Source organism: Sciurus carolinensis, chromosome 5 (genome assembly GCF_902686445.1).
Source record: "Sciurus carolinensis chromosome 5, mSciCar1.2, whole genome shotgun sequence".
Lineage (NCBI taxonomy): Eukaryota > Metazoa > Chordata > Mammalia > Rodentia > Sciuridae > Sciurus > Sciurus carolinensis.
The window spans coordinates 28,828,124-28,842,501 of NC_062217.1; the positions used below are offsets into that span (position 1 = coordinate 28,828,124).

General features: G+C 39.1%; 1 protein-coding gene and 1 non-coding gene across 2 annotated transcripts in view; both read right to left on the reverse strand.

Moving 5' to 3' along the window:
• The window catches only part of N4bp2l1 (NEDD4 binding protein 2 like 1), a 40,273-nt gene extending 25,964 nt beyond the window's left edge, over positions 1-14,309 (reverse strand). The window contains 1 exon segment of the mRNA XM_047552203.1: positions 12,971-14,309. Coding sequence (XP_047408159.1) covers positions 12,971-13,143 — 173 coding nt within the window. The 5' untranslated portion in view covers positions 13,144-14,309.
• On the reverse strand, positions 5,296-5,420 carry LOC124986025 (small nucleolar RNA SNORA16B/SNORA16A family). Its single transcript, XR_007108936.1, has one exon. It is a non-coding gene; the product is annotated as a small nucleolar RNA SNORA16B/SNORA16A family (small nucleolar RNA).
• Positions 14,310-14,378: the final 69 nt, after the last annotated feature.

Below are 14,378 nucleotides of genomic sequence, written 5' to 3' on the forward strand. Positions count from 1 at the left end.
AATATTAAATAAGCACCAGCAGCCATAGCAGCATCTTGAAAATGCAGGACAATAAAAACTCCACTAGCTAAATACAAAAATGATTAAATAGACAACCTTGAGATTCTCAAACTTAAGTGGAAGCAATAAATACCATTCCATCAGCTTCAGAAGTGGTGAGGATAATGCCCCAGCGCTAGCTTTCTGGTGGTCAGGAGCCTCATGCATTAGGGAAATTGAGAGAATGAAAATAAAAGAAAAGGGAAAAAATAGAAAGACAATTACTTCCACATAACCTTCATCTCCCGTTCTTCCCCCCAAATTCACTTAAAATCACTACTATGAAAGAAACGCAGGTACTAATCTAGATTTCATAATTTATCATCCTTCTGTAATTCCTTGCTTTACAATAGAGAACCATAGAGATATTTAGATATCTATTCAGCCACTCACACACTGAGAAAGTCCAATATTACTATACAATATTATTATGGGAGTTTTCAAATATGTAAAGATAGACAAGATAAGATAATCAGTCCCAAAGTACTCATGACCCAGTTTTATCAATTACTATCATATGGTCAATCTTATTTCATCTATTTCATATTTCATTTTATCAAATATCCCATCAGTGCTCAAATTTCCCTAGTTGTCTCTAACATTTTCCTACATGGTTCATTCAAATCAGGAGGCAAAGGAGAGCTACACATCATATCTGGTCACTGTGTCTCTTACGTCTCATTTATTCCACCGTTTCTCTCCTATTTTAGTTTCCCCCTGAATTATTTTTCCCCACAACTTTTTACATGGGAGCTGTTGAAATGTATACAAATGAGTTAAAAAAAATAGTATAATGAACACTGTTTAACCTTAACTACAATCACCAGATATTAACCTTCTGCCTCATTTATTTTATCTCTCTAACATGTATTTTTGATGAATCATATGAAAATAAGCAGCAGACATCATGACACTTTATTCCTAAATTCCTTATCAACTATCTTCTAAGAACATTCTCCTACATAACCACAATATCATTATCACATCTAAAAACTAATTCACAATGTTAAATTTTAAATTTTTAAAATTTCCCTGGTGGTCCCAAAAATCTTTTTTATAAGTTTCAAGTCTTTGTTTATTATGTTTCATTAGTGTCTTCTTCTAATCCAGAACTGTCCTTGGGTCCTTTTAGGTTTCCCTTTTTGAAGAGTCCAGATTAGGTGACCTAAGAGTGCACCCCCATTCTGGGCTTATCTAGTTATTTCTTCATGATTAAATCCAGGTTACACATTTTTTGGAAGGAAAGCACAAAGGTAGGCTTTAATGTACTTCTGATTGCACACGACAGCTTGTCCCATCATGCTAAGTTTGAGCAGTTGGCTAGCAGGTGGTATCAGCCCAACTCTCCATTGCAGAAGGGTGTCACTTCCCTTGTAATATTAAGTACTGTGTGGGGGTGAATCTGTGAGGCTGTGTAGCCTTTCTGTTCTTCAGCCACTTTCCCTGCATGGTCTGTACATCTACTGCCCTGATGCCTGCCTGAATCAACTCTTACACTGGGAAGTGCAGAATTTTTCTTTTCTAATTTTGTCCTTCCTTCTAAATAACTTGGTAGAATTGTCTTGTTAAAAGAAAAAAAAAAGCTTTCCTTCTCTTTTTATAATCCTTACCATCATTATTCTTTATGATGCTCAAATTGCCCCACATTTGACCAGCAGTTTACTTCAGGCTGGCTCCAGTGTCTTTATCTATAAAGATTTAAAAATACTTTTTCTTTCTCATTAGAAAATAAATACATATCCATACGAGAAAATTTTGAAACAGAAAAGTGCAAAAAAAGAGGAATGTTCCTATATTCCTTCATCTAAAAATAATAATTGTTTTAATATTTTGGTTTTCTTTCCAGGATTTAGATACATATCTCAGTATATCTTTATTTCATCTCATTTTGTTACATAAAAACAGGAACATAATAATATAGAGCATATCATCTTTTTAACAAAATTTTTTTCATAGAAAATTATTTCCTACCTCATGAAACATTTTAATGATATAGCAACTTACATTTATTCATATGGAAGTGCCATAATTTTCTTCAATGCTCTATGTTAGATACTGAGATTGTCTCAATTTCATTGATTATCAGTAATACTAATTGTTTTTTTCTTATGTGTTGGTCATTTAGAGATATGCTTTTGTGAACTACAGTTTCATATCCTTTTGCTAATTGTTGGTGAAACATCTTTATTGGTAGGTTTATAGTTCTACTTGAACAACAATTTCCTATTGAGTGTAGCAATTTCTTAATTTTGTTAATAATAAGCTCCAATATATAAATTTTTAAAAATGTTGTCTAGTTACATATATTCATCTTTTATTTTGAAATGTTGCCTTTGATGGTAAATTTTGAACAGTCTTTCTCACCCCCAGATGATGTAAAAATATATATGTTCTATTACATTTTCCTTGTCAATACATCTACAATGTTATGTTGGTATATAGCACTCATTAAGGATCTATTTTTTTTCCACATGGTGACCTGGTTATCCCAAAACTATTGACTGAATAAGTCACACATTCCCCATTATTTTGAAATACTTTTTATTATATACCAAATGATTATGTATAGTTAGGTCTATTTTTGGATTTTTTCCTTCATTTGACTAAGATTAATGTGTGGGTCATATCTTCATTATCTTCTTTTCAATATTTTCTTTTCTCAACTATATTCGACAGTTGAGAATCTTTTCTTTATAAAATTTATATTTCCAATTTACTTTCCTGTTTTATTTTGATGAGAGCCATGTCTGAACAATATCAAATAAAAAGACCATTCTTGCCTTTAATTCCACACATGGATGGCTTGGTTGTTCCAATAAATTTTCTTTTCAAGACTGCTAAGCATTGTCAAAGTTTGGTGTCTAGTGTCTCTCCTCAACCTTTATAACAGTTTTATGAAGTAAATAATATATTCTCCAGTCTAGAGATAAACTAGTGATTTAAAAGCATCAATAACTTAAGTAAGTTTACATAGCTTAGATGTGTGGCTGCTGGAATTGTACTCGGGTCTATATAGAGTCAGTGCACAGGGGTATCAGTCACAGACTCAGTGAACTCCTGCAGATCTCAGAAAGCCCATGTCCTCACACAAGAGCAAAATGGAGCCAGAGTCTTCCCCTTGTCTTAGCCTGCAGTTACCATTCTTTACGGGGGCCTCCCAGCCTTCACATCCATGTTCCACATGGCAGGAAGAGGCAGGGAGCTTTGAAAACTGTGGTCATATAGTGGGGCTTGCTAAAATAGGGCTGCTAAGTTAGACAGGATCGTTAAACAACAAGCTCTGCAACAGTCTCACCAGGATATTCCTTTAGATACTGAATTTATTTTTTTTATCACTTTTGAGTCTTCAACTCAGAAATGTTCTATTTTATCTGTAATTATTACTTTATACTTATTCTGGTTATTTTATTTTCACATTTGTGTTCTATATTACTTTTTGACTTTTTGTATTGATTCTTCTCATCACTATCTCTGATGGACTTTAAAGTCCCAACATTTATTTTAGAATCTTTAAAATATATATATACCTTGTTGAGTTCATTCTAAATATTTTGCTTCTAGGTCGTCCTCTTCATATTTCAGACTATCATTTTTCTTTCATCTTTTTATCACTGAATTTTTAAAATATAGATAAAAGTTTTAAATTTATAGAAAAGCAAAGTAAATAATATAACAAATACCTGTACACCCACCACATGGAGCTGAAAATTATTAACATTTTCTCATTTTCTTTGATGGCTTACACTTCAACCAACTCCTCACCTTAACTCAGGCATCATCTAATACCATTATTATGTTTCATTTCCTCTTTTCCATATTACTTATCACCTCCTAACATAACATATAATTTCCTTATATTTTATATCCATTTCCCTACCTCTGGTATATAAGGTCCACATGGGCAGGATCTTTGTTTTGGTCACTGGTGATTCCCAAGTACCTAGAAAACTGCCTGGAACATAGTAGACACTCAATAAATATTTATTGAATGAAAAAATGAAGGAGCATTACATATTTTAGATCTATGCATGTTGGTATACACACTTAGTCTACTCCTTTTAACTGCTACATAGTATTCTATTATCAGTAAAATAATAAACAACTAACATTAAGTGCTTATCAAATATGCCAAGATCTATTACAATGGCTTTTAAGTTTCTCATGTAATGCTCAAATAGAACTGGAGATGAGTACTGCTATTAATTCCCAAGTTACAGATCAGTGACTGGTACAGCTGAATTTAAAACCCAGGCTTCTGGTCCCTTAGCCCTAGATTAAACCATTATGCTTGAGTACTATAAAAACAAACCACATTTATTTATACCTTTATCCAGTGACATTTAAGTTGTTTGCATTCTTCCCTATCTTGAGTTTCAATGAATATGCACATGTGGATCATTCCTGGGGATATATGCCTCAAGAGGAATCCTTTGTTTTCTGAGACAACAGAGCAGAGCAGATATTGCCTAAGATTGCTTTCTTTCCATCAGAAAAAAATTTCTCTGGTAGAATATAGATTCCAGGAAGGCAGAGATTTTTGCCTTTAATCTGCTGTTCTATTCTAAGCATCTAGAAGAATGGCAGGCACATAGGAGGTATTAAATATTTGTTAAATCTATGAATGGCTCTAAATATAATGCTCTCTTGCCCTAATTATGCAAATTCATTTTACAGGGTCCCAGACTGTGTGAGGATTCTTCATCTATATACAGTGAGAATTTTACCCAAACCTCAGATTTGCCCCCAAATGGAGACAGAGAGTGAGGATTCTTTTTGGTTCCCAACACTTCCTGAGAAGTAACCTGAGAAGAGAGAGCCAACCATGTGGGAAATTTCCCCTCAGGCCTGGTGTGGCCTGAACTTTGCAGTTTGCCAACCACCACGCCAGCGCTAAGCCCTATTCCTTAGAGACACCTCAGTCATTGCCAGCCCTGTGAGTGTCACCACCCCATAAAGACGGAGGGGACTTCAGTGATGAGAGCCCAGTCTGTCTTACTGCTTAGTCTTGCCTTTACTCCTCCCAGTAGGGCATGTCTGGGATCCAGACCCAAACTCCCAGGTAGTCTTCACTGCCATTTTCAATGTGGCTCTACTTCATTCTATCTAGCAGAAATCCTCTTGGTATCTTGCTCGTGAACAGCACCCTTCTCTACAATCAAGCAATGGTTCAAGTTTCCTCTGTGTCCTGCTGGTTAATTCAGGCATGCTCAGAGTGGGGAAAGGAATTGGGCACAGTTACCTCAGTACTTTTTTAAAATCTGTCTTTCCCTGAAATATCATAGATCAGTTATAGGTAACAGAAAGTAACAGTCCAGAAGTCAGCTCTGGGCTCTCTTTTGACCGCTGCTTACAGGGGACAGCGGTTACATCTTTGACCTTTTTAGTATAACTATCAGGTGAAGAAGCTGGCACTTCAAATGTTTTCATGTGTCAGGAAGAGTTTCCTGTGCCCTGAATTGAAGTTTGGGATGAGTGACTTTTTAATTTTTTTATTTTTTTACTTCCTTGGCTATTCTCTACATCCCATTCATTCTTTTATATTTATCTTTATCTCACTAATCTTTTCGGTTTTGTTCTTTACTCAAGAGCCATCCTGACCAAGCCAAGTTTCTACCTCTTAGGAAGCTTCTGGCATTGCCTTGTATTAGCAAATCCATTCATCAAATATTTAGTGAATGCCTACTATGTGCCAGGCCTTCTTTTAGGAATTGTTCAAAAGAAAGTACCTGATCTCAAGGAACTTATATCTCCTGAACCTTACAGTTCAGTAAAATAAGAAATAAATAAAAGAGAGTCAAGGTACAGGACAAAGAATGCCAGAGAAGTGCTACTTTAGATGGCAGAGAAAGCCTCTCTCTGAGCTTGTTCTTTGTCATATTCTTAAAATATGTAGAGAATACTGAAAGATTGTAGCTGTACAATTGTACTCCAAGGGGACTTCCTAGTAACTAGAAAGAGGGTGGAGAGGCTTGTGCCCAGGAACATCTCTGGTGAGGTCAGACCACTTCTTCATATTATGAAACTCTCAGTCTCAGAATCAAATGTGATGCCCTGATGTTAATGTACTCATTTATAAAATAAAACAACTACTTTAAGTCATAGGGATATTGTGAAGATCCAGAAAACCAGTGTCTATAAAGTGCCAGGCATATAGTCGGCCCTCGGTAACCTTGTGCTAGTTTTTCTTTCTCCATTTCTCCCTTCCCCTTTCCCATATTCTTACCTTGATAAAAACAGAAAGCCTTCTCCCCAAGTGATATACATGATCCGATAGAGAGCCTTATGAAGGAACAATTAGAAATTAGACTAGTTTTTCTTAATCATATTATTTCCTCAATCCCATAGAGCCTAGTACCTTTTTAGATAATTTTTAAATTAGTTCATCTACAGTCTAAATGGCCCTAGGAAGGTGCCATTATATAGAGAAAATTTCATTGAAATGCTAAGGAGGAACTAAGTTGAGTAATAAATATCCTGTCATGTGAGCAGATTTAGACACTTGGGTGTTGGGAGTTGACATCTCTCCCCAGCACATCAAAATCAGGATGAATATAAAAACTTATTAAAAAATCTTAATTTCATCTCCTCCCATTGCCCCCAATAACATGTTAACAAAGAAAATTAACTTCCTGGTAATATTTTTTCTAAATTAGAAGAAACACAAATTATTGATATTGATGAATAGCAATAAAATGTAGCTTCCTTACCCTGACAGTTGAAATTCAGGTTAACTTAGCATCCTTCATAGGGTGCTTTTTCATTACCCAGATCAAAATCAACCTCATTACCTTACCAGGTCATTCCCACTAGCCTCTTCCTTGATGTCAAAGACAGCTCTGGATTAGAAATAAGGAGAGTTCATCCCTATGATCAAGATGTTTGACTTCTCAGAGCTTCATGTCTTGGGCTTCAGTTAGATGAACTCTAAAAGAGCTTCTTATACTTCTCCTGAACTTTTCCCATAAAAATATTTTTCTCTTTCATTTCTTCATCCATGTCTACCTCCTCTCAAATCATAATCCACACCTGCAGAACTATATGGTCCCAATTCAGCAGGTCTTCTTCCATTGTCCCAACAGCTCCAGGAACATGGTGATGGTGAGTCTCCTGTGTCAGGTGACCTTCCCTGACACAGCCTTTTCAGTAATTACAAACACATACTGCACTGTATATTCTTGCTCTTTGTAAAATACATATAGTATTTGTAGTCCTCATTTAGCCCAACCTCTAGAGAGAGGACTTTTATTAGTGGGAAGAAGAGATTTAGAACCCATCTTAGGAAAATCATGACAAATATAAACAGCTAGTGGTCACTTTCCAAGTAGATCTAAGTGACTGAAGATCTAAGCTGTCACCTGTCTGATACTTATTTTGATATACATAGACTAGGAGTACTCCAAACTTTCTATTTTGAATTTACTTTTATTAAATGAGAGCTTTTCTCTCATGAATAGAAAACACTATGGTCCAGGCTTGCTGGCTAGGAACACTGTGGAGCAGAGGACACTTTGGAATTGAACTACACACTGTTTAGCTAAACAAACTAGTCCCCTGTTTTCATTGCTTCTTGCATTCCACTGGGTATTTGGTTATAAAGTACATCTTTCTTCCCATCTCTGTCTTATCAGTGCATGTTAGAAAAGCATACTTCTACTTCCTTAGAAAGCTCCAGTATCAAGAAACTCCAAAAAGTTTTTCTCTTGATGAGAAATTCTGTGTTAATCCAGAGATGTGACTGTGGATAAGGGACAGCTGTCAGCGAGCATCCTTTAAGTCTAACTAAATTCATGCTATGAATCATTTGTGATGGTGCCAAAAGGAACTAGAATATTGCAAAGAAGGGTTCTCAGACTTGACTTTAATTTATATGTAAAGATTAAAAAGAAATCCAGGAAACTGACATAATGATGACTTTTTTTTTTTTTGGCAGGGGGGTGCTGGGGATTGAACCCAGAGCCTTGGGTACGCAAGGCAAGCACTCTTCCAACTGAGCTATATCCCCAGCCCAGAATGATGACTTTTAAATTTTCAAATAAGTTTTTTTTAAAAGACTATCCTCTACTATTACCATTTCCAAAGGACATTTTAGAGGTATACCCATTTAATGGAATATTTTATTCAGACATAAAATAATGAAGTTCTGACACATGCCACAACATGATGAAACTTGAAAACATCAAGGTAAGTGAAATACGCCAGACAAAAAAGGATAATACTTTATGATCCACTTACAGGAAGCACTTAGAAAAGGCAAATGCACAGAGATGGCTAGTAGCTTAGGGGTTGCCAGGAGGGAGAGGGAATAAGGAATGATATTTTTTTAATGGACACAGCTTCTATTTGGGATGATAAAAAAAAATTCTGAAACAGATAGCAGTGATGGCTGAACAACGTCATAAACGTATTTAGTAACACTGACTGTATGCTGTATGCTTTAAAAAGGTGAAAATGGCCAAAATTGAGGCATTTGACACCACATACACACACACACACACACACACACACACACACACACACACACAGTGGGAAGCACAGAGGCTTATCCACAAAAGATTTCATTGAGGCAGGAGTAAAGGATAGGTGCAGATCCAAATTAAGTTTGTCACATCAGCTGTGGAAACAGATCTGGATCATCTGTTGAGAGTAAAAGGGTCTTGGGATTGGAAATCTTATTTCTTTATACTCCTCTGTCTAGATTTAATGTTCTCCATGATTTGGCCCTGGGATACCTAGCCAATACATTCACTGCTATGAAGCCTCCCTTTGATTAAGGTAAGGAGAACACATAAAATAGAGAAAATGTGAATTTCTCAGAATCAAAAAAAATCCATGGATTCCATAAATCCATCTCCTTACTCATGTTGCCATTCATTTTCCCCACTGTACCTTAGTTACCCACAGTAGGGAACTGATTATTGCTTCCACTCATTAGTCTTGTGTAGGTGCCTTCTTTTAATCTTATTTATTATGTGCCTCACAAAACAAGTACTGTAGTCTTATAGTACTCAGTGAACTTTGTTATTATTAATGAGTGACTAATAATTAACAACAGCTGGCATTTATAAGGCACATGCATTGCACAGTACTTACCCCACATATATAATTATAGGGTTTGTGATTACCATAGTATTTCATAATAAATGTATGTATAGGATATGAATTCCATTTTAATAAAAAAGAAAGTGATGTATTAAAGAATCAGGTGACCTGTGTTAGTTCATATGTTAATAAGATTAATAAAGATAAAATTAATGTCATTAAAAATCCATCTCCTTATGGATAAATTTCTTAGTATATGTCCCCACTGAAAATTAACCTAGAAAAGCCTTTTTGTATGGAGAATGATATATTTGATTATGTAATAAAAGATTTGTTATACAACCCTATCTAGCCAATTCAATCAAACAAAACATTTTACTTAATAGTTCCTTAATTTTCACCTTTAAAAATTTGTCATGTAATATATGTCTTGTAAAAAAATTGGAAACTTCTCAGGAAAGTAAAGAACATAATTCCACTAACTAGTCAAGAACTATCAATAGATACCTTTCACACATTTTTCTGTAAGTATATTCAGACCTTTTTTTTCTAACAGAAATGGGATGGGTGTGTGTGTGTGTGTGTGTGTGTGTGTGTGTGTATGTGTGTGTGTGTCTTTATAACAGGCTTTTTAACTTAAAGGAGGGAAGAATATATTTATAGGTCTAATATACATCAGTTTCCAGTAATGATTGCATGACTTATAAGCCAATTCTCTATTTTTGTAAATTTAAGGTGTCTCACGTTTTTTCAATTGCACACACAAACAAACAAACAAACAAAACCACTCTGTGATGAACATTTCTCTATCTTCACACATTTGTCCAATTATTTCCTTAGGATAAATTCCTGGAAGTAGAACTTAAAGGTCAATGGTAAGAATCTATTTTTAAAACAACGCTTATATAAAATAGAGGCAATAAAACAGATTTTAAGGGGCACACTAATTTTTTAAAGCTCTGATGTACTTAAAAACTTTTAAACTATGTAAGTCCCAACTTTAATAAAAAACTCCAAAGAATTTAAATAGATGTTTTCCATATCCCAGTCACCTTAAACTATGAAAACATATAAGTAAAAAGTACAGAAATCTAACATTGATTTGGAAGACAAGACATAATCTAATTTCAAAAAGATTTTTATTAGTTCTTTAATCAAATGATAAAGGTTAAACAGAAAAAGATGAACCCACATTTATAAAAACTGATTTCCTCCCAATTCTTAAAGAAAAAAGTTTTATTAAGAAATACATGTTTATTATAGAAAATTTGGAAAATACATAATATAGAAAAAATGTCAACTTCTCAGAATTCAATAAATACATAAGATAACCTTACAGTTTAACTATTTTCTATACATGTGTATTTTTAAACAATTTGCCATTCTTCTCTCCCATGCCCTCCAAAAAAGTGGGAAAGCAGCTTTTTGAGGGCCACATCTGTGACTTCCTCACCATCTCATCCCCACTGTGGGCCTCCCTCCTTGCGAAGTGGTGGCCTATCTCTTTCCTCATTACCCACATAAACATATGGCCTACCCTGAAGTATGCCAAGGTCCCTCTGGCCCCAGAACTGCCAAGGCCTAGCATAACGGGACAGGTCAAAGTCAATGTCCAGCTGCCTTCTTCACTTCAGAGCCAGGCTTCTTCCCAGTCATATTGAAACAGCAGCTAATATCTCTTAAAATTTATGTCACTTGAAAGTTTTAAAAGTCCTTCCACATAAATTTTATCTTCACAACAGCCTTCTGAGGCAGAAAGAGCAGATATTCCTACTGAACAGGAGAGGAAACTGAGGTACAGAGGGGCTAAGTGAACACCATAGCTAGTGAATGGCAGAATTTGAATATGAAGTCATAAATTGACTCCCAAGGCTAGAACCTAGCCATTATTAGCAAACAATTTCTGACAACTGGAAATTAAAATCCTCTAACCTAATTGTCTTTTAGTAGTCACTATTAGGAACATAAGAACCAGAGAAACTAAGTGATTGCCCAGCTAGTTAGTGACAAAGGGAATCTAAAGCACACTCTTCAGATTCCCGGGCAAGTGTTCACTCCAATTGTCCTAGAGAGATGTTTTTGGGCAAGCTGGTCTTCTCATCTGATGTCTTCTGCTTAGTCAAATCAGGAATTAAAATCCTGAATATCACAGCCAGAAGGAACCTTAGAGACTGCCCAGGTCAACCCATTCACTTTACAGATGAGGAATGTGAGGTCCAAAACTCTCATGTTCAGCTGTACACATCTTCCTCTGACCATACTACTTCCCTTCCCAACACGGTTAGAAACAAAATCTGGCCAAAATTGTTTACTTCCTTCTTTGACACTCAGTGTGTGACAGACCGCAGACCAGCAAAATGAAAGTGAAATTAAACCTGATTTGACACCCAGAAGATATATGGTTGGTAACGCATGTACTAACCATGGCTGTATCACAAAACAACAAGGAGGTTTCCTACTCTACTGCCATCCTCTGCCTCCCCAGGAGCCATAGAGGACCTACTGAAAAATGTCTGTCTTAGGAAAAGTTACCAGTGACCCTCCACAAATCATCCATCCCTTTCATCTATGATGTAGCAATGTTCTTTGACTAAAGACTTCTATTCCACAGATCAACCAGAATCCTAATTAAAACTGGCAGCACCTCACTGGGACTGTCAGTTCCTTCAAGTCCAAAGGATTCACACCAGGGGACCCCCAAAATCATGTGACTGTAGGCCACCTTGATTCTTCAGTAGTTCCAAAGTCCTATGGCTACCTATATTTCTCCAACAAGATTGTTGAGGGGAAGGGACCACTTCCGTGGTTGAATACCTATTATGTGTTAGACAATGTGCATGGCGGTATGAAATAAAGAAACTTATAGAAGGATAAACAAAACCATGTGCAAAACTAAGCGCAGTCACAGAGCTGTAAACAGGATGCCAAAGAGACCAGAAGAGGAGCACCTACTGACGCTTGAGGCAGCTGAGTTTTAAAAAGGCTAACAGCAATCAGTTGGGCAAAAGGAGGCAAAGGGCAAGCCAGGCAAGCAGGCCAGCGTCAGCCAAGGCAAGGAGAGAAACAGCTTAGTTTACAGAAGATAACAGTTCTACGTTGCTGGAACAACAAATGCAAGGCAGAGTGATGGGAGTTCCGGCTGGAGCGGTAGGCCTAGCAAGGTGGCAGCAGGCAATAAGCCCGCCTAATTCTCGCTGACCTGGTACCTGGAGGGCAGCTTACGCAATTCTCAAGTAAACGAATTTGGGCGCCCATGGTGGTGGCGCCGTCAGGCCCCCCTCCCCCGTGCACCTGTGCGCCTTCACAGCTGCCAATGCCAACAGAGTCTGCCCGAATCCACCAGATTTTCAAAGCGGGCCACAAAGCCCCGGCCACCGCCACTGCTGCCCTGGATCACCAGCCCCCGCAACCCCCTCGTTTATTCGCTTGGGTTAAAACGCCTGTTGACGCACTGTGACTGCTGCCTGCGCGCTAACTGGCGGCCCGGCTGTTTTCTCTGCAGTAGCCACCGGTTTTTCCCGAAGAGTCCCCGCCGGCCTCCTCGACCCAGGGTTGGGGAGGCTGGGGGCGCCAAAGTCTGCCTTGGCCGGGCTGGCACTAGGCCGGGCACGGAGGCGGGGAAGGGGCCGGTGCCTTCTGGGACTGGCGCAAGGCGCAGTGCCGAAATCCGTACTCCCCGGGAAGCGCAGCGGAAAACACAAACAAGACGAGCGCCCTCCTCTCAGAGCCCCGGGCGCCAGAGGCGGCCGTGGTCCCCAGGGTCGGCTGCAACGACCCGGGCTCTGACCAGGGCCGGGGCCGCACCGAGCGAGGGGCTCCGGGCAGGGCGCGCCCGACCGGAGCGCTCAGTGGCCCCGGGCCCGCGCGCCAGCGCCCAGGCCGCTGTCATTACCTGGCCAGTGTGGTTTTCCCCGAGCCCGGGAGGCCTCGCAGGAGGTAGAGGTGTTTCCTAAAGCTGTGGCGGCGCGGAGGTGTCCCCCGCGGGGGCGGCGGCCGAGGCGGCGGCTGCTGCTGCTGCTGCTGGAGGCTCAGCCTCCCAAAGGATTCAAGAAAACTGTCCTCCATGGGGAGGGGGGCTATCTGCGAGGGCCCTGGGTTCCCTTTCCTGAAGTCACGGTCTTGGCCAAAGCTGTTGTTTTTGTGACTCTCCGGCCATGTGATAGATGGAGGGGCGGGCGCTCGGAGCCCAGCCCCTCCTTCCCACCCGCCGGAACCGCTCTGCGTGGGAGGGGTCGTCCCTACCTGAAAAGCTGGGTACACTGGGAGCCTGACAGCCCGGAAAACATAGGTGACGCACACCCTAGCTTTGCGTCCAGCCTCCCACTGCCACTCGCTGCCCTTCGCCCTGAGGAAAGCAGGGAACCCGCCTAATGGGACACTAAGACAATTCCCTGCCTTCACCGTGCGAGACAGGCCCTCTGTCACAGCCCTCCCCCAACTCCACCTCTGACCGGCCTGGACCTTGAAAGTGAAATAATTTTCGTTGCCGATTAAAGAATGTGAGCAGCACTTTGAATAGTAACAGTGAAGGCCATTGTCTCCTCAAATTTATGTGCACTAACATCTGGCGGGTGTCCCAAGGGCTAACACGCACTCTTCCAGGGCCTGTATCTTCTTTATCAGACTGCCAAAAATATTCTTAGAAAGCTGTGTTGCCTCTACATAACTTTAAATCACTTCTTGCTCTGAAAAGCACAGCTTATGAACATATTGAGTTAGGAAACACTGAGTTAGGCTACCATCCGGGCACCTATCTATTGCCACAAGAAAAGAGGTAGCCTCTGTGAGAACTGTTTCAGATTCCAGAGGAAAGTGGCAGGTCTACTGGCATTTATAGAGAACTAAGTTCTAAGTTCCAGGAGCTGGTGAGGACCCATTGGTTGATCACCATAGTGACTCCATTATTTCACACTCAAAAGCAACAGGGTGTCTGTTTGCTGGACTGAGACAATATTCAAAATCTCCATCCTAGAAAATCAGAATACATAGTGGCTTTGGCTATAATAATTATTGTAAAATAAATTTTGTTTCTGGTGCCCTCAGGTATGAAAATTATGAAAAGGAATTGTGAAAAAAAAGTGGTTTCCTTCTAAACCAAAATTCAGAGATTCCAGAGTTAGTTTTAGGAGGGGGCTCTGTTCTGGGAATTTCATCTTCCCCTTGGGATTCCCCTCTAAGGGTGTGATAGGGTAAGTGAGGGAGGAGGATGAGCTGTTCTCCCCTGGGGGAGAAAATGCCTTCCTAACATAGAAGAAGTATCTTTATGTGTGTGTGTATGTGTGTGTGTGTGTGTGTGGTGG